Genomic DNA, 22478 nt, shown 5'->3' with positions numbered 1-22478 from the left:
ATAATATATATAATATATATAATATTTTTGTGTATTTGAATTTCTTTAAGTTTATTTTTGTCATTCCAGAATAAGAGTTTTTATTTTTGTCTTGATTAATATTAAAGAACATTTTACAGAAGTTATTGGATTGCTTTGTAAAAAGTATTATGATAAAACTATCTTTAAAATGTACTATTTCATTCTATTTTGTTATGTTAGTCAAGATTTAGTGTCAAAATCACAAAAATATAAGTTAAATTTGTAAAATTTATGAAAAATAATAAGTCCAAACTAATTCCTTTTAGTTTTAACTCTTGATAACGAACAGCAGAAATAAATATTTGTAAAACATCAGCAATTGTTTTGTTTCACATTAAAAAACATGTATATTGAACATAAATTTATATAAAAAAAAAACATGTATATTATAACATAAACCAAAGCAATTAACAGTAACATGTGTTACTGTTAATTGCTTTGGTCATTTTAACTTTAATGTAAATTCAAAGCAATTGATCAATAAGTAAATTCAAAAGCCATTGTATTGTGTTAGTCTCTCAATAATTGAACAATTATGAAAATTATATACAAAGCTTACTAAATAATTAAAAGGAAAAACTGTTATTTTTTAATTTTCTTAAAATGATAAATGACAATTTTACTATTGCTACAAATACCAAAAAAAAAATATTTTTAAATAGACTTTTAATACATCAAAATAAAGTATAAGTAATATGAACTTTCAAAAGCTGCTAATAGGAATAAGATTGCAACATCTCTATTTTTTCCACGACAGTGATTAGATTCAGTAACACAATAATAAAATATTATTTCTATACAGCATCACATAAAAAACAATAAAAAACAAAACTAAATTGTTTTTAAAATAAAAACAGGCTAATGGTAGCTTAGAAATTAAAATAGTTTATATTAGTAATTTAGTAATTTTTTCAAATTTCATTTTATTGATATTCAATTAGAAGTTTACATAGATAAATATGTGATCAATCTATAGAGGGAAAAAATCTTATAAGTACTTCATTATTTTGATCAATGCTGTAGACACTTCAGTTTTTAAACCGAATACTGTATGTTGAGTGTGATTAAAGAATTTTGTTTGAATGCTGAAATGTTCAAAAAATACAGAACTTATTTGCATTAGTTTTAACTTTTCCATGATAAATTTCTTTGCAGCTTTATATATGTTTATGCAAGTATATACTGTTTTGTTATAATAGAACATGGAGTTGATTGATAAATTAAAAGTTTTTTATTTTTCATTAATCAATTACTGTTACAAAAAATAATCATAATGTCTTTAGAAGAAAATTTGTTTATAATAAATTAATAAAAATAAAGTTTTTGTTTTTTTAAAGATTTTTATTAACTTACTCTGTCTGTTTGTCAGGCTGTCTGTCCAGGTAAAAAGTTGTAATCCATCTACTTCCCAATTTTTGATCTAGTTGAAACTTTGCATACAAGTGTATTGCCAACAACAGTACATTTTTTAATAGTTTGCAAACATTTTTAACAATTATCAAAAAATTTGTGAATAACTAAAATTTGTAATGGTAGACAATAAGTATTATTAGTAACAATCTATAAAATTGATTAGAGGAAAGCAAGAGAATGCCACAGCCACATTGGGTCAGGAGGCATACAAAATTGGCCTTAGGATAAATGCCATAAAGACAAAAATTATGCATGTATGTAACATTGCCCAAACACAAGGAGTAATTGTCGGAGCACAATGATTGGAAGAGGTGGAGAGATTTACCTACTTGGGTAGTGTTATTTCCCAAAATGGTGATGCATAAATGGACATGAAGTGCTGCATCGGGAAAGCAGTGACAGTCTTCTGGCGGAAGAACAAAATCTAGTCCTCACCATCCATCTCATTAAGAGCCAAATTCTGCCTGTTCATGTCCATCGTGATTCTGATAGCTGTTTTTGCTAGTGAGTCCTGGAAGGCACTGGGAAACATCAATAGAAGGCTTGATGTCTCCCAACAGAGATGACTATGACGAATCCTAAAGATCTGATATTTAGATCATATCACCAATGAAGAGGTTCTCCAAAGGAGTGGGATGTGCAAACTTCATAACATTGCCATCCGTAGAAGAGTCTGACTGGCCAGCCACATTTTTCGTATAGAGAACAATAATATAGGATCCTTAAGACAGCCATGAAATTGGTTTCCTCTGGTGCCAAACGATTATGAGGATGCTCCAGGAATACTTCAAATATAACTTTTCTTCAAGATTTGAAGATGCTTAATTTGACTTGGGAGGAAGCTGAAACCCTTGCCCATGATCAAAATCAACAGAAAGTAATTGCTGCCCTGTATGCTACTTAGCATTGGAGCAACTACTACTGCTATATAATTTGAACCTTTTTGTGATTGCTAATACTGTATATACCAATTTTGGAATTAGATTTCCTGAGTTTTCAATCAACTATTGAGTTAGCAGAATTCTTTTAATTTTTCTTTTAAGTCAAAATATCTAGACTCAGACCTGAGATTTAGAAAGATTTTACATTAATATGTTTATATTCAAATATTCAAACATAAATAAGATATATTAATAAAATTTATTAAAGTAAAAAAAAAAAATACTCAAAATGCTACCTACATGAGTTTTAGATTTTATCCTACTCTGTGAGTATGATATTAACATCACACAGTGAATCAATAATAGTTTGCATAAAGAAATTTCTTTGTGTATCATAAAAGCCAAAAGTTCTGTAATCGACTTTCTCTGTGGCTCCACAAATGTTGGGATTTATTAAGGGAAAGGAGTAGCCTCTTTTTTATCTAAATTAATAACTCATTTAAAAGTTTATTTAGAATTAAATAAAGATTGTCAATTCCAAATTTTATTCAATTACAAAAAATTTCATACTTGGAATTTTTAAAAACGAATAATTTTATTTATGTAACAGTCAAAAATAAAATCTGAAAACATTATAATTTTTATTTATAATAACAGTATTTGAGCAATTAGAAGTTATTTAATTATTTATTTATCCATCAACTATACATTGCAATACAGTTCGAATTGAATTTTATTTAAAACAAAGTTGATATAATAAATATATTATTTTTGAATTAAATTATATTATATAAAATATTATAATACAACATATCATATATTTATATTTATCAATATATAATATATATTACATAATTATGTTACATGTTTTATATATATATATATATGTCTACTAAAATCAATATAAAATTTTTTAATTGCAGCTTTTATTAAGGTATTGTTATTAAGTTGTTGGCATATTTTATAGGTAATGCCAGGAGTAAATGCTGTTTTAAAGCATATGAGAGAATTTACTGATGCTATTCGTTCAGGAAGTTGGAAAGGATATACAGGAAAGTCAATTACAGATATCATTAATATTGGAATTGGAGGCTCAGATTTGGTAAATAAATTTTTTAATTAATTATTTAATATTAATTTCTAAACAAGAAATTAAGTTTTAATATCAGTTTGAAAATATGTTGTGAATCTAATTTTAACTTATAAAGACATTTTCTTTTTCAAAAATGATAAATATTATCATTATCTTTACTATATGATTTTGTTTATTAAATGTTATTTATAAAAAAACTATTGCTGATTGATTTCACAAATCTCAAAGATATACTATAATAATCAGTGATATTATTTGATTACATAGTAATTTTGATAACATATGTTAATTTGTAAATTTATGTAATCAAATAAATCTTTTTGTACATATGTATTATTATTTACTTCTATAATTTATTTAGATCATAGAGTAATCTTTTTATCTTGCATCATTAAGTATTCTTAATTAATTAATTAATTTAATTTGTATGAAATCATATTTAGACTAATGCAGTATAAAAATAATATGAAATTCAAAATTTTATATCAAGCTGATGTGACCGTAGGGTTGGTGTCTCTTTGACACCACGTCAGGATGTGACACCACTGAGTCTCGCAGGACTCTGAAATCGCGACTTTACATCACAGGAGCAGTAGCAGGTAGGCGGTTGGATTCGGAGTAGAGGTGAGGAGAGAGAAACAAAGAAGTGATTCACTCTGATTACATCTTAATAAACAATAACAAATTTATTTTATCGGACAGAAGTACACGATATATGATCTTATCCCTATTTTCTTTCATTTAACTGTTGCGAGAGAGAGAGAGTTTACAAATGACTCACGTGTGGATAAATCTATATATATATATAATCTATATATATAAAAATGAATGTATATGTGTGTGTGTGTGTGTGTGTCCTTCATGCATTACCACACCGTTTATCCGATTGCCGTGAAACTTTGGGAAGTTGTTTAATATACTCCGGGGAAGGTTTGTGGCATAGTACGATTGCCATAAAACTTCGGAAAGTTTTTTAATACACTCCCGCGAAGGTTTTTGGCATAGTATATTTATCCTACGATAGATGGCGTGCGTTTACACGAGCATTCGAGCACAATGTGTTCGATCGATTTCAAATTGTGAAGACCATTTCCCCCTTCAAAAAATATTTCTATATATGCATTTGTGAACTGTTATTTACGATATTCGTAATAATTTTTGTTTAATCACTTTATTTCAACTTTTTTTTGCTAATTATGTATTCGCTCGAACTTTGTTAAAACCTTAACTGTATCCCGAACAACAACCGAAGTTGTAGGAGGAAATTCGCCTATTTTACCGATCTAGGGATCCCCTTTTCCAAATTTTAATATCAACTCAAAATAATTTAAAAAGACAAATTACAATAAAACGGTTTATTATCCAACTATCAGAAATTTCACAACATGCCAAGGAAGAGAGGAAGGAGCAATTAAATAATTAAAATTATAAAGGATTAAAAAATATATATAAAAATGGGGAATATCACACTTCTGACAATCACTGCAAGTGTGTGGGCTAAATTTGGAGAATCCGTGCTTCTCACATGGACAACTGTATGTGGCCAGCTCACGCATCGGAAAATCTTCTAATTTATTTGCGAACACACCAGACAGAAAAACAAAAAATATCGTGTATCCACAAGCACTCCAATAAATAAATAGAATTGAAACGACACTTTGAAATGTTTTCCCAATGAAAATGAATAATAATAATAAGTTTCAATGAAAATGATAAAATGTAAATNACACACCAGACAGAAAAACAAAAAATATCGTGTATCCACAAGCACTCCAATAAATAAATAGAATTGAAACGACACTTTGAAATGTTTTCCCAATGAAAATGAATAATAATAATAAGTTTCAATGAAAATGATAAAATGTAAATTGAATTTTATTATAACAAGTTTGCTTGAATTTCGTTTCTTCTGAGATCTCAGCAATGCGCGACGGGTAAGCTAGTACCTTATAAAAAAGTTGAGGATGGATGACTCGATGACTCAAACACAGGATTCTTCGAGTGATCGAAGGTTTTTTTATTCGAATTGTTCGGGTAACAGATCTTCGGAGGGAGGTATCCGACAGGTGTGGAATAAGTCAAGAACTTGGGCGTGATAGGTATCCGTATGTTGATATCGATGGAGGCCCAGTATTTTAATATACTTTTGAGGCGACTTTTGTGGATGGACTTTGGAGGACGACTGACTTGATTTTTTCCATTGCTCTTCCTGGTTATTGGGTATTTTCCTTCTGGGGTTTTTCCATGAGGTCAGGAGTTTGTTGCCAATGGCCTGACGTCCAATACTGGAAATTTATCGAAAGTTCTGGGTGACACATTAATGACTAGATGGATCATCCTCAACAAGGAAGCAAGTCCATAGGAAACAGTTTTTATGATGGCTCTTGATAAAAAATCGAAGTCAAATGACGAAATTGTAAAATAATCAAAGGTCAAGCTAATATTTTCATCCCTTCGTCTGTCACACTCACATTTAATGCAATTGATGAGTATTTTTACTTTTACGACTGTTAAAACAGAGGGAAAGTATGGCAATCAGGCAAAAAATAACCCCCCAAGATTTTTACATTTTTGACTTAGGACATATTGAAATGTTGAGAAATGCAAAAAATTTGGGGATAATTTCTGTGTGTATGGATGTGTGTGGGAGGCACAATTTTGTTCACCCTGTTTGAAGCTTAATAACTCCTGTGCTTTTTGTCAAAAATTTCTGAAATTTTTCAGGGAGGCTTTTTTATTAGGTGATTAAAGGTCATGGGGTGGGGAGATAAAGTGGTCATGTGTCATATCTCAAATAGGGTTGTACTTAATTAATGATGATTTTACTCATTATTAGCATTTATAATTTTTTATAAAACTCATCCCTAATCTCAAAATTAAGTTTTTTGCTGTTTTATAATACTTAAAAGTATAATTTTAAAAACAAAATATTATAACAGATAACCACCAAAATTTTAAATGTTGCTGGTTTATTTTAAATTTTAAGATAATTAAAGAATTATTAATGGAGATTTCTTTTTTAATTCTTAAATACATTGTAATTATTTAAGATATTTATTCTCAACTTTAGACATATAACATCTTATTTTAGTGAAAATTTAATCATAAATACTATATTCTAGGGTCCTGTAATGGTGACAGAAGCTTTAAGACATTATCGTGGTAATGGACCAAATGCACATTTCATTTCAAATATTGATGGAACTCATATTGCAGAAACATTGAAAAAATTGAATCCAGAAACATGTTTGTTTATCATTGCTTCAAAAGTAAGAACAAAAATATTCATCCATGTCCAAAATTAAAGCAATAAACACAACCATGCATGGCAAAATATAGAAATGCACAGCCTTTTATCATAATCATCCAAATAACTTTCTGAGGCATACCTGATAAACTACTATCAGGTGATGTATCAAGAACACTTTGTCACTGTTAGCTATCCTAACAGATGATTGTTTATTAGAAACAATTTTGCTGTATATGTGATTTATTACATTTTGTCGCATGGATTTGCTGCTATTGTGCCATATTTGCAAGATAAGATGGCACTTTGCTGATTTACATATGACATAAGTTTGAGTTACTCATGTTTTATGGTGTTAATTTTACACAAGTTTTGTGTTTGTTGTTTTAATTTTGGACACCAGTATATTTGCAATCAATGGTTATCTAATTTTGTTTTTTACATTTGTAGACATTTACAACTCAAGAAACAATAACAAATGCTGAATCAGCAAAAGAATGGTTTTTATCTCATGCTAAAGATGTAAGTAATTATATTTATACATATTTATATACATTTTATAAATTTCTAAATATAGACTATACTTTTTCTTTAATGTTTTATATATTAATGGCTATTATATGCATTTACAGTAAGACCCCGCTTAACGCTGCCTTGCTTAATGCTGATTCAATATAACACGGTCTGCTCAAAGCCTAAAAAAAAGCTCAAAATTTATGCCAATTTAAATTATTGCGGTATTTCATTGATTCATGCATAATACGATTATTGTGAACACAAACCAATCAGCAAAAGGTGGCAAAAAGGTGTACTTTCTTTAAATCTATATTTCTTTGGTGCAGTTTTGGAAAAAATATAACATTACGGATGCCATAGGAAATATCGACTTTGCTTGGCATGAACAAAGTGTGGAAGAAGTTATGGCTGAAGGTATCGAAGAATTTTCAACGAGAAGAGCCTATCACTATATCATTAGGTTGACCAAACTCAACCTAATCGATACAGCAGGACTAGGAGATATAGACGAGTAGGATATTGAGGAGTTACAGCAGGTTTTTGGTGAGAGTCTTACCAACAATGACCTTCAAGAACTGGCAGAACATGGAATTCATGTGGAACTGAAAAATAAATATTCTGAAAATGAAAAATCCAAAGAATTTCTTTACAGATTTTCTTAGTAAAAGTTTGGTAACGATAACCGAAATCGTTGATCAAATTGTAGCGAATGATCTAGGTTTTGAAAGGAGTGCAAAAGCAAAACGAGGCATTTTGGATGCGATCTTCCACTACCAACATTTGATTAAGGAAATGAAACTTCACGACTTTACTGCAAAAGAACAAGAATTTCAGAAAAGTCATGACCTTTGTCACAAAAAATGAACTTTACATTTCTGTGTGCATATGTTTATGTGTTATTTAACATACTCATATAGTATTATACAAATTAATATAAAAATAACTTAAAATTAAAGTAAAATCTGTTTATTTTTGGTTGTGTGTTCCCCTATCCCTATTTACTCCATGTTAAAATGACCTCGTTTAACGCTGTTTCGCTTAACACTTTGTTGTCTAGGAATGCATCCCCGCGTTAAGCGGGGTCTTACTGTATTATGAAAATGTTTTTTAGATTTCTGTTGTTTTTGCTATAACTAATAAATTATTAAAAGTTTTATATCTGATTTTATAAAATATCAAATTATTAAAAGAAATTGTAACTTCTATATTTAAGGTTTTTGTTGAATTTTTATTTTATTTTAATAGCCAAGCTGTATAATAATAGATAAATTATGAAAAAATTCTAGTTTTGAGTAATGTTGTGGTATTCATATTAGTTTTTAAAAAGTAATTTCAGAAATATGCAAATAAATAAAATTATTTTATTATTTTTTCTTCTTTTATAATGAAACTCTAGCCTTCAGCAGTTGCAAAGCATTTTGTGGCTCTTTCCACAAACGGAGTAAGTAAAATTTGATGCATTTGATTATAAATTTAACTGTAATATTCTTTAAAATTTAGAGATTTATGATGATATATGATGCAGTTTGCTTTTCTTACTTTATGATAAATATAATAAAAAGAAGTAAATAAAACTAGGTATGGTGTAAGATTTTAAAAAAGTTTGTTTGTTCAGAAATGAAAAAACATCTGAAATAAAAAAACATTTGAAAGTTTAAATTTTATATTATTTGTTTTATTTAATATCAAAATATTTTTTAAACTGAGATTCAAATCTGTTAGTATTATAATTTTTATATAATATTTTTATCATGACTCATTAATCTAAAACATTGTCTACTACAAAGAAAATCATAGTTACTGTTTAGAAACTAAAAAGTTTTAAAGCAATAATTTTATAATTTTGCATTTTTTCAAATCTTTGGCATTAAATAACATAACATAAGAAATTTTTTATTTTTGGAATACGGACATCAGAGAATGTTTCATTTTTATTTTAATAATTATAGGACCATAAAAATAAAAATAAAACCTTGATCATTTAATTTTGGTTCTTTTTATGTAGAAACTAATCCATATTTTGTTTTAGCTGATAAAAACAAACTGTAAATCTCTCATTCAAAAATGTAGATCACTCTCTGATTGGCAGCTGTATCTAGTATGATGCATAAAAAATTAATAAGTTGAATTAGCATTATAATTCTTTTTAAAGTAGCAATATTATTGAAATATTTTGTTTTATTGATGTATTTTCTAAAATAAATAAAATCAAGTAGTAAAAAGAAAGGCAAACTATTTCAATTAACAAATTTTGTAAAACATAAAGACATTGACACGTTTACTCATCATGTTTTGATTAATATTCCAATAATGTTTTTATAGAAGTTCAAAATTTTGATAGAAAATTTCTGAATTTTTTATCAGAATTCTAAAAATTGATTTTCATGAAAAATTATATTTTATTAAATAATGATATTTTTCTCTTTAATAACTTCATAGATTTAAAAGTAAATTTATTAAAACTACTTTATAAATACATGTAATTTATATTAAAAACTTTTTATTAAAATTAATATTTAGTTGCTTGTTTCAGCCAAAAGTGAAAGAATTTGGTATTGATGAAAAGAATATGTTTGAATTCTGGGATGTAAGTTTATTTTTCAAAAAAATATTTTCTATTAACATTACTATATTATCATAAGAGATAAAAGTTTTAAAATAATTAAATTATTAATAATTTTAATCAAAATTTTAAAAATTTTATTAAAATACTAGCTTACCCGTCATGCATTGCTGCAATCTCAGAAGAAACGAAATTCAAGCAAACTCGTTATGATAAAATTCAATTTACATTTTATCATTTTTATTGAAACTTATTATTATTATTATTCATTTTCATCGGGAAAACATTTCAAAGTGTCGTTTCAGTTCTATTTATTTATTGGAGTGCTTGTGGATACACAATATTTTTTGTTTTTCCGTCTGATGCGTACACGAATAAATCAGGTTTTCCGACACATACAGTTGTACATGCGAGAAGCACGGATTCTTTAAATTTAGCCCACATACTCGCAGAGATTGTTAAAAGTGCGATATTCCCCATTTTTATATATATTTTTTAATCCTTTATAATTTTGATTATTTAATTGCTCCTTCCTCTCTTCCTTTCTGATAGTTGGATAAACCGTTTTATTGTAATTTGTCTTTTTAAATTATTTTGAGTCTATATTAAAATTTGAAAAGGGGGATACCTAGATCGGTAAAATAGGCGAATTTCTTCCTACAACTTCGGTTGTTGTTTCGGGATACAGTTAAGGTTTTAACGAAGTTTGAGCGAATACGTAATTAGCAAAAAAAAAGTTGAAATAAAGTGATTAAACAGAAATTATTACAAATATCGTAAATAACAGTTTACAAATGCATATATAGAGATATTTTTTGGAGGGGGGAAATGGTCTTCGCAATTTGAAATCAATCGAACACACAGTGAAATTCTCGTATACACCTCGCGCCATCTATCGTAGGATAGATGTACTATGCCAGAAACCTTCGCATTAAAAACTTCCCAAAGCTTAATGGCAATCGTACTATGCCAGAAACCTTCGCGGGAGTATATTAAACAACTTCCCAAAGTTTCATGGCAATCTGATAAACGGTGTGGTAATGCATGAAGGACAGACACACATACATTCATTTTTATATATATAGATTACTGCATAACTATAAATTAATATTAATTTGAGATAAATAATAGTTTTAAATTTAGAAACTTAATCTGCAGTATTCTGATTTTATCTTTGATAATGTCATATTTATATATAGTAAAAGTTGAATTATTTTAACATAATTCAATTATCTACCAAAATGTGTATCTGCATGAATGTTGAATTTTCCTATGAATAATAATTACTTTAGTCTTTTATTAAGATAATATATTCACTCTTAGTTGAATAATTATCATAAGATTCATAATTTTGTTAGTTTGCTCTTCAAAAATCCAGATGTCATAAGCAGAACAATACGTAAGATCTCTATAAAGATGATTTCAACTACATAGCATAATTACAATACTTATAAGTAATAAAGAACAATTTATAATAATTTCCTAATAATTACAAACTTATAAGAAACAAATATTATTAAATTTATTACAGAACACTTTAGTGATCCTAAGCAAATGTTTAATCTGATTTTAGATAACATGAAGTAGATCAAGCAAAAGTATTTACATTTGTCTATAATATGTTTGGCCAATATTGTGGTTTAACTATTTCTCATATCAAGACTCATTTGTATAGACTATACATAAAAACTTTGAATTATTTTATGAAAAATAAAAAATTCGGAACATATAATTAGCTTAGTTTTTACATTTTTAATGTTTTTGAATATTTCTTATATATTTAAAAAATATTGAAATCTGTTGCAATGATTTGAGAAAAATAAATGTTTAAAGCTAGTAATGAAGATTGTACAAGATTTGAAGTTCTGAAAATCTGGTTTTTTGGGAAATTGTCCAAGATTTTTAATGAAAATTATATTTCTTTATAAATATACTGTATAATTTCCAAATGTAATGTATAATAATTCTTAAAACAGAAATCCATGAAACAGAATTTACTAAGCTCATACAAGAAAATGAATAGACTACTGTATATATTTGGGATTCTTAATAATCATTCTTATGTGATTAAAATTTATAACATTTTAATTTTTTTTATTTAATTGCAATTTTATAATTTGTATGAAAAGACAAAATAATTTTTGTTTTTATTATTATTATAGATCAAAAATTGTCTGTTCCAGTATGTTATTTCTCTCAAATTTTCTAAACATTGATTATGATGTTTTTAGTCATTTAAATTATAAATTTATATTTGTCTTTAATTAATTGCTGGTAATATACTTGAAAATATAACCCGAAAATTGATGATTCTTCTGAATATAAATTATTTAGAATTTATACAATATGCTTAGAAGTCTGAATAAAATATTTTTACTAAATTAACAAAAATTGTATAAATTTTATTAATTTAGTGGGTTGGTGGAAGATATTCTTTGTGGTCTGCAATTGGCTTATCTATTTCACTCTTCATTGGTAAGCAAGTTTTTGTATTTTTATTAATAATTATAAAATATTAAATTTTTCTACAAAATTTTTAGATATACTTTCATACTTATTTTTATAAAGATAAATGATAAGAGTAAATTTTTGCAGAATTTTGTGCCTTCACAGGAACTATTGACACAGTGTTCACAAATACAGAGACAAATACAAATAAGAGTGTGTGCTATCAATATAACTTTTATATAAACAATAAGAATAATAGGTTATTCTTGTTAATATAAATTTGTAATATAAAATTAGATTAAAAAATAGTCTTATTTTCATTATCTTTTCTCTACTAATATACATTTCCATTTTGAAATTATTTATCTTATAATATTACATATATTCATAAATGCAAAAACTTAATTATTAACAAACTGTATGAAAATAAGAATACAAAAGTTTTTTTTTTCTATGAATGTATGTCTCTTTAATCCGAAATTAAGTTTGGTAGACTATCATTACAGCTTTCAGGTTTTAGACACTTCTTTTATTGTTTTCACATATGCATTTTGGCAGTTTTTTTTAATTGAATTGTGAGAAATTTTAGTTAAATTTTGAACCATAAATGTCTAATTAATTAAATATATAATTATATATTTTATTGTAAATACCTAATTTTGAGAGATAATTCATATGAGGTGGAATCTCAGTTTAATAATTTGTTGCAAAATGTGGATATAGCACAAAATATTTAAAATATCCAAATTAAACTATTACAATATCTGTAAAAGGTACTACATATATAAAGTTATCATATTCTACAATATTTATATTATAACAATCTAATTTTGTGTTTTACATTAACAATTTAATTATAAAAATACAAATGGAACAAGTTGTGCAGAATCAATATTTTAAATTTGAAAAATGCAAACAAAGTACAACTGGAAAATTTTGATACATGCAATTATTATTAAATACAATTGTGTAATCTTTCCACATACTGTCTCATAAAGATTGCACTGTATAATATTAATAAATTATTTATGAAACTGTCAATAATAATCTTAGATTTTTTATTTATTTTATTCTCCTTAATTAAAGTATGGTTGTCCTCTATGTATGATTTATATAGGCAGATTCATGCCTTCATGGATGGCAAATGGTTTGGTTAATCCATTCCCAGCACCACTGAATCACATTCCCAAGTCAGTAAACTATGCCTCTCCAGCTTCTGACACTCCAAATATGAAGAACTATTGAATGCTGGGTATTGGTGAATACTCTGGTTTACATGTTATTTTCTCAAGTAGTGTACTCAATATGATATAGTAAAGTTTTTGCTCTGTATTTTCAGAGATGTTGGATTAAAATAGTAAAAACATAAGTAAAGCATTTTAATTAAAAGTTTAGCATTTTCTGTTAATTATAAATGGTCGCATAAGTGCCTAGACATTCATCTAGACTTTTGTTTTACATGGTACCTGCTGACATCAACCTCTATGTAAAACAAGACCATCTGTATAATTTTATAGTAATGTATTTGATTTATTATTAAATTTTTCATTTTTTTGAAATCCAAAATATTCATATATTTTCATATTAATAAATAAAATAGTTATTAATATTATATTACATTAGGAGGTTTGAAATCAAATTATTCAAAGCAAATTTGTATTGTTTACAGGGATTACTTTTTACTATGGAAGATTTATTTCTTATACAAGATTCTAATAAATTAAATATTGAAATTATGCTGTAATGTGAATAATAATATATATGTAATGTGAATAATAAGTATAGAAATTATATTGGGCAAGAAAAGAAAAATCCCATTGTTACATATCATGTAGGAATTGAAAATCAGTATTTGTTATTAGCTTTTGCAAAAATGTTTTTCTATATATTAATACTTATATCTGCCATTATATTATTTTTTAAAGTCTCTACAAATAAAAGTAATGTTTAATTAGTAAAGATTCCTCTGAGAATACTTGTGTACACATAATAATAATGTGTATATATAAGATTAAAAATATATGCAGTATATATATATATATATATATAAGCATAAATTAAATGCATCTAATATTAATTTAACTTGTATGGCTCTAATTTTAAATTAATAATAATAAACTTTAATTATTAATGATATATACTATCAGGCCACAGATGAAGAGAGCCCAGACATTATTGTGCATGGACAAAAAAGACAGTCTATTATGAAAATAGAGCAGTTACTTCAGAAATAAGTTAGTTTACTTTGGTAAACAAATTCATAAATAAAATTAGAACTCAATTAATAGTTATTGTATTAACAATTTACCCTTCAGAATCTATACTTATTAATTTGGCTAAATTGCTTGCAAATAATAATAAGCACATTATGAATAATGCACCTGCTTTGACCTCAAAATTGTTTGTTACCTAAACATGTGAAGATGTTGGATCTATAATCAAATTAATTCAATACAAATGTACACTATTGTATAGAAAGAAAAATGGTAAACTATAGCTCAACAACAATGCTGAACAATGAGCACTGATTTGCATTTGTTCCATTTTTCTCATCCAGCATGGAAACAGACCATTCCTGGAAATCTGCCAAATAGGGCTCCGGGATCTGTAGTCAGACAGTAGTATCATAATTCTTTATATAACACCTTGAATTGTATAAATTTTGTGTAAAAAAATTGGCATTTTTATAAAACATTATATGATAAATTTGAAGTTCTTAAATTTTTCTTATATATAATTAATTAAAGTGTTATCTTTTATTTTATTCAGGAATGGATAATTTTGAAGAATTATTATCTGGAGCTCATTTTATTGATGAACATTTTAAGACAGCATCTCTTGAAAAAAATGTTAGATTCATTTTATAATTTAGTAGTAAAATTTAAAATTAATTTTGCTTATTTTCTATAAAATATACAGAGGGTTGTGCTAGAACAAATGGTTCTAGAATCTTGTTTGTTATAGCATCTGTTCTAGCATGTATTGAAGTATATGTATTTAGAGATAGAGATAATCTGTTCCAGGCCCACAGCCTAGAGCAAATTACCATAAATACCATTTAAACAGGAAAATATATAGTACAAAACCAAAAATATAAGTGTAAAATAATATAATATAAAATTAATTTATTTATTATACTATATGTATAAATCTGAAAAGCATAATCAATCTTTCCGTAATGAAAACTAGGAACAAACTTTCTGTAATAAAAAGCATACAGTTTAATGCACATGAAAAGAAGATAACTGAACTTTATAAACAATAACAAAGATGATAGTTTGTTCTCTAATCAAAGTGGGTAAGCCCTGACAATTCTGATTTTATTGATAATATCTGTTCATTGTATCATACTCAGCTGTAAAATAAATTTTAATAGTAAATATTAAAACATATTACATGTCAATTCAAATAAACAAATTTTCCACAATATTAAAATATCAGAACATATAAGACAAAAACCTTTTTTTAATATTTATTATACACTTTAATAATAAAATATCATTAAAATTTTTATTGTTAAAGTAAAATAAATATTTTAAAAAGTTTTGNTATAATTTTTATATAATATTTTTATCATGACTCATTAATCTAAAACATTGTCTACTACAAAGAAAATCATAGTTACTGTTTAGAAACTAAAAAGTTTTAAAGCAATAATTTTATAATTTTGCATTTTTTCAAATCTTTGGCATTAAATAACATAACATAAGAAATTTTTTATTTTTGGAATACGGACATCAGAGAATGTTTCATTTTTATTTTAATAATTATAGGACCATAAAAATAAAAATAAAACCTTGATCATTTAATTTTGGTTCTTTTTATGTAGAAACTAATCCATATTTTGTTTTAGCTGATAAAAACAAACTGTAAATCTCTCATTCAAAAATGTAGATCACTCTCTGATTGGCAGCTGTATCTAGTATGATGCATAAAAAATTAATAAGTTGAATTAGCATTATAATTCTTTTTAAAGTAGCAATATTATTGAAATATTTTGTTTTATTGATGTATTTTCTAAAATAAATAAAATCAAGTAGTAAAAAGAAAGGCAAACTATTTCAATTAACAAATTTTGTAAAACATAAAGACATTGACACGTTTACTCATCATGTTTTGATTAATATTCCAATAATGTTTTTATAGAAGTTCAAAATTTTGATAGAAAATTTCTGAATTTTTTATCAGAATTCTAAAAATTGATTTTCATGAAAAATTATATTTTATTAAATAATGATATTTTTCTCTTTAATAACTTCATAGATTTAAAAGTAAATTTATTAAAACTACTTTATAAATACATGTAATTTATATTAAAAACTTTTTATTAAAATTAATATTTAGTTGCTTGTTTCAGCCAAAAGTGAAAGAATTTGGTATTGATGAAAAGAATATGTTTGAATTCTGGGATGTAAGTTTATTTTTCAAAAAAATATTTTCTATTAACATTACTATATTATCATAAGAGATAAAAGTTTTAAAATAATTAAATTATTAATAATTTTAATCAAAATTTTAAAAATTTTATTAAAATACTAGCTTACCCGTCATGCATTGCTGCAATCTCAGAAGAAACGAAATTCAAGCAAACTCGTTATGATAAAATTCAATTTACATTTTATCATTTTTATTGAAACTTATTATTATTATTATTCATTTTCATCGGGAAAACATTTCAAAGTGTCGTTTCAGTTCTATTTATTTATTGGAGTGCTTGTGGATACACAATATTTTTTGTTTTTCCGTCTGATGCGTACACGAATAAATCAGGTTTTCCGACACATACAGTTGTACATGCGAGAAGCACGGATTCTTTAAATTTAGCCCACATACTCGCAGAGATTGTTAAAAGTGCGATATTCCCCATTTTTATATATATTTTTTAATCCTTTATAATTTTGATTATTTAATTGCTCCTTCCTCTCTTCCTTTCTGATAGTTGGATAAACCGTTTTATTGTAATTTGTCTTTTTAAATTATTTTGAGTCTATATTAAAATTTGAAAAGGGGGATACCTAGATCGGTAAAATAGGCGAATTTCTTCCTACAACTTCGGTTGTTGTTTCGGGATACAGTTAAGGTTTTAACGAAGTTTGAGCGAATACGTAATTAGCAAAAAAAAAGTTGAAATAAAGTGATTAAACAGAAATTATTACAAATATCGTAAATAACAGTTTACAAATGCATATATAGAGATATTTTTTGGAGGGGGGAAATGGTCTTCGCAATTTGAAATCAATCGAACACACAGTGAAATTCTCGTATACACCTCGCGCCATCTATCGTAGGATAGATGTACTATGCCAGAAACCTTCGCATTAAAAACTTCCCAAAGCTTAATGGCAATCGTACTATGCCAGAAACCTTCGCGGGAGTATATTAAACAACTTCCCAAAGTTTCATGGCAATCTGATAAACGGTGTGGTAATGCATGAAGGACAGACACACATACATTCATTTTTATATATATAGATTACTGCATAACTATAAATTAATATTAATTTGAGATAAATAATAGTTTTAAATTTAGAAACTTAATCTGCAGTATTCTGATTTTATCTTTGATAATGTCATATTTATATATAGTAAAAGTTGAATTATTTTAACATAATTCAATTATCTACCAAAATGTGTATCTGCATGAATGTTGAATTTTCCTATGAATAATAATTACTTTAGTCTTTTATTAAGATAATATATTCACTCTTAGTTGAATAATTATCATAAGATTCATAATTTTGTTAGTTTGCTCTTCAAAAATCCAGATGTCATAAGCAGAACAATACGTAAGATCTCTATAAAGATGATTTCAACTACATAGCATAATTACAATACTTATAAGTAATAAAGAACAATTTATAATAATTTCCTAATAATTACAAACTTATAAGAAACAAATATTATTAAATTTATTACAGAACACTTTAGTGATCCTAAGCAAATGTTTAATCTGATTTTAGATAAATCCTCTAACATGAAGTAGATCAAGCAAAAGTATTTACATTTGTCTATAATATGTTTGGCCAATATTGTGGTTTAACTATTTCTCATATCAAGACTCATTTGTATAGACTATACATAAAAACTTTGAATTATTTTATGAAAAATAAAAAATTCGGAACATATAATTAGCTTAGTTTTTACATTTTTAATGTTTTTGAATATTTCTTATATATTTAAAAAATATTGAAATCTGTTGCAATGATTTGAGAAAAATAAATGTTTAAAGCTAGTAATGAAGATTGTACAAGATTTGAAGTTCTGAAAATCTGGTTTTTTGGGAAATTGTCCAAGATTTTTAATGAAAATTATATTTCTTTATAAATATACTGTATAATTTCCAAATGTAATGTATAATAATTCTTAAAACAGAAATCCATGAAACAGAATTTACTAAGCTCATACAAGAAAATGAATAGACTACTGTATATATTTGGGATTCTTAATAATCATTCTTATGTGATTAAAATTTATAACATTTTAATTTTTTTTATTTAATTGCAATTTTATAATTTGTATGAAAAGACAAAATAATTTTTGTTTTTATTATTATTATAGATCAAAAATTGTCTGTTCCAGTATGTTATTTCTCTCAAATTTTCTAAACATTGATTATGATGTTTTTAGTCATTTAAATTATAAATTTATATTTGTCTTTAATTAATTGCTGGTAATATACTTGAAAATATAACCCGAAAATTGATGATTCTTCTGAATATAAATTATTTAGAATTTATACAATATGCTTAGAAGTCTGAATAAAATATTTTTACTAAATTAACAAAAATTGTATAAATTTTATTAATTTAGTGGGTTGGTGGAAGATATTCTTTGTGGTCTGCAATTGGCTTATCTATTTCACTCTTCATTGGTAAGCAAGTTTTTGTATTTTTATTAATAATTATAAAATATTAAATTTTTCTACAAAATTTTTAGATATACTTTCATACTTATTTTTATAAAGATAAATGATAAGAGTAAATTTTTGCAGAATTTTGTGCCTTCACAGGAACTATTGACACAGTGTTCACAAATACAGAGACAAATACAAATAAGAGTGTGTGCTATCAATATAACTTTTATATAAACAATAAGAATAATAGGTTATTCTTGTTAATATAAATTTGTAATATAAAATTAGATTAAAAAATAGTCTTATTTTCATTATCTTTTCTCTACTAATATACATTTCCATTTTGAAATTATTTATCTTATAATATTACATATATTCATAAATGCAAAAACTTAATTATTAACAAACTGTATGAAAATAAGAATACAAAAGTTTTTTTTTTCTATGAATGTATGTCTCTTTAATCCGAAATTAAGTTTGGTAGACTATCATTACAGCTTTCAGGTTTTAGACACTTCTTTTATTGTTTTCACATATGCATTTTGGCAGTTTTTTTTAATTGAATTGTGAGAAATTTTAGTTAAATTTTGAACCATAAATGTCTAATTAATTAAATATATAATTATATATTTTATTGTAAATACCTAATTTTGAGAGATAATTCATATGAGGTGGAATCTCAGTTTAATAATTTGTTGCAAAATGTGGATATAGCACAAAATATTTAAAATATCCAAATTAAACTATTACAATATCTGTAAAAGGTACTACATATATAAAGTTATCATATTCTACAATATTTATATTATAACAATCTAATTTTGTGTTTTACATTAACAATTTAATTATAAAAATACAAATGGAACAAGTTGTGCAGAATCAATATTTTAAATTTGAAAAATGCAAACAAAGTACAACTGGAAAATTTTGATACATGCAATTATTATTAAATACAATTGTGTAATCTTTCCACATACTGTCTCATAAAGATTGCACTGTATAATATTAATAAATTATTTATGAAACTGTCAATAATAATCTTAGATTTTTTATTTATTTTATTCTCCTTAATTAAAGTATGGTTGTCCTCTATGTATGATTTATATAGGCAGATTCATGCCTTCATGGATGGCAAATGGTTTGGTTAATCCATTCCCAGCACCACTGAATCACATTCCCAAGTCAGTAAACTATGCCTCTCCAGCTTCTGACACTCCAAATATGAAGAACTATTGAATGCTGGGTATTGGTGAATACTCTGGTTTACATGTTATTTTCTCAAGTAGTGTACTCAATATGATATAGTAAAGTTTTTGCTCTGTATTTTCAGAGATGTTGGATTAAAATAGTAAAAACATAAGTAAAGCATTTTAATTAAAAGTTTAGCATTTTCTGTTAATTATAAATGGTCGCATAAGTGCCTAGACATTCATCTAGACTTTTGTTTTACATGGTACCTGCTGACATCAACCTCTATGTAAAACAAGACCATCTGTATAATTTTATAGTAATGTATTTGATTTATTATTAAATTTTTCATTTTTTTGAAATCCAAAATATTCATATATTTTCATATTAATAAATAAAATAGTTATTAATATTATATTACATTAGGAGGTTTGAAATCAAATTATTCAAAGCAAATTTGTATTGTTTACAGGGATTACTTTTTACTATGGAAGATTTATTTCTTATACAAGATTCTAATAAATTAAATATTGAAATTATGCTGTAATGTGAATAATAATATATATGTAATGTGAATAATAAGTATAGAAATTATATTGGGCAAGAAAAGAAAAATCCCATTGTTACATATCATGTAGGAATTGAAAATCAGTATTTGTTATTAGCTTTTGCAAAAATGTTTTTCTATATATTAATACTTATATCTGCCATTATATTATTTTTTAAAGTCTCTACAAATAAAAGTAATGTTTAATTAGTAAAGATTCCTCTGAGAATACTTGTGTACACATAATAATAATGTGTATATATAAGATTAAAAATATATGCAGTATATATATATATATATATATAAGCATAAATTAAATGCATCTAATATTAATTTAACTTGTATGGCTCTAATTTTAAATTAATAATAATAAACTTTAATTATTAATGATATATACTATCAGGCCACAGATGAAGAGAGCCCAGACATTATTGTGCATGGACAAAAAAGACAGTCTATTATGAAAATAGAGCAGTTACTTCAGAAATAAGTTAGTTTACTTTGGTAAACAAATTCATAAATAAAATTAGAACTCAATTAATAGTTATTGTATTAACAATTTACCCTTCAGAATCTATACTTATTAATTTGGCTAAATTGCTTGCAAATAATAATAAGCACATTATGAATAATGCACCTGCTTTGACCTCAAAATTGTTTGTTACCTAAACATGTGAAGATGTTGGATCTATAATCAAATTAATTCAATACAAATGTACACTATTGTATAGAAAGAAAAATGGTAAACTATAGCTCAACAACAATGCTGAACAATGAGCACTGATTTGCATTTGTTCCATTTTTCTCATCCAGCATGGAAACAGACCATTCCTGGAAATCTGCCAAATAGGGCTCCGGGATCTGTAGTCAGACAGTAGTATCATAATTCTTTATATAACACCTTGAATTGTATAAATTTTGTGTAAAAAAATTGGCATTTTTATAAAACATTATATGATAAATTTGAAGTTCTTAAATTTTTCTTATATATAATTAATTAAAGTGTTATCTTTTATTTTATTCAGGAATGGATAATTTTGAAGAATTATTATCTGGAGCTCATTTTATTGATGAACATTTTAAGACAGCATCTCTTGAAAAAAATGTTAGATTCATTTTATAATTTAGTAGTAAAATTTAAAATTAATTTTGCTTATTTTCTATAAAATATACAGAGGGTTGTGCTAGAACAAATGGTTCTAGAATCTTGTTTGTTATAGCATCTGTTCTAGCATGTATTGAAGTATATGTATTTAGAGATAGAGATAATCTGTTCCAGGCCCACAGCCTAGAGCAAATTACCATAAATACCATTTAAACAGGAAAATATATAGTACAAAACCAAAAATATAAGTGTAAAATAATATAATATAAAATTAATTTATTTATTATACTATATGTATAAATCTGAAAAGCATAATCAATCTTTCCGTAATGAAAACTAGGAACAAACTTTCTGTAATAAAAAGCATACAGTTTAATGCACATGAAAAGAAGATAACTGAACTTTATAAACAATAACAAAGATGATAGTTTGTTCTCTAATCAAAGTGGGTAAGCCCTGACAATTCTGATTTTATTGATAATATCTGTTCATTGTATCATACTCAGCTGTAAAATAAATTTTAATAGTAAATATTAAAACATATTACATGTCAATTCAAATAAACAAATTTTCCACAATATTAAAATATCAGAACATATAAGA

At 25.6% G+C, this 22478-nt stretch overlaps 1 protein-coding gene across 1 annotated transcript in view; it reads left to right on the top strand.

Annotated features, from left to right (window-relative positions):
- LOC111640819 (glucose-6-phosphate isomerase-like) overlaps positions 1-22478 on the top strand; it is a 53889-nt gene that overhangs the window by 10305 nt on the left and 21106 nt on the right. The window contains exons 4-13 of the mRNA XM_023386882.1: positions 3283-3417; positions 6531-6677; positions 7106-7177; positions 8568-8612; positions 9705-9758; positions 12149-12209; positions 14952-15031; positions 16540-16593; positions 18993-19053; positions 21796-21875. Of these exons, the coding sequence (XP_023242650.1) occupies positions 3283-3417; positions 6531-6677; positions 7106-7177; positions 8568-8612; positions 9705-9758; positions 12149-12209; positions 14952-15031; positions 16540-16593; positions 18993-19053; positions 21796-21875 (789 nt within the window). The remainder of the gene's footprint in view (positions 1-3282; positions 3418-6530; positions 6678-7105; positions 7178-8567; positions 8613-9704; positions 9759-12148; positions 12210-14951; positions 15032-16539; positions 16594-18992; positions 19054-21795; positions 21876-22478) is intronic.

The sequence above is a fragment of the Centruroides sculpturatus genome, unplaced genomic scaffold (genome assembly GCF_000671375.1).
Source record: "Centruroides sculpturatus isolate CEXI.00-Female unplaced genomic scaffold, Cexi_2.0 scaffold1522, whole genome shotgun sequence".
In the NCBI taxonomy this organism is placed as follows: domain Eukaryota; kingdom Metazoa; phylum Arthropoda; class Arachnida; order Scorpiones; family Buthidae; genus Centruroides; species Centruroides sculpturatus.
This window is presented reverse-complemented; position numbering and strand designations above follow the sequence as displayed.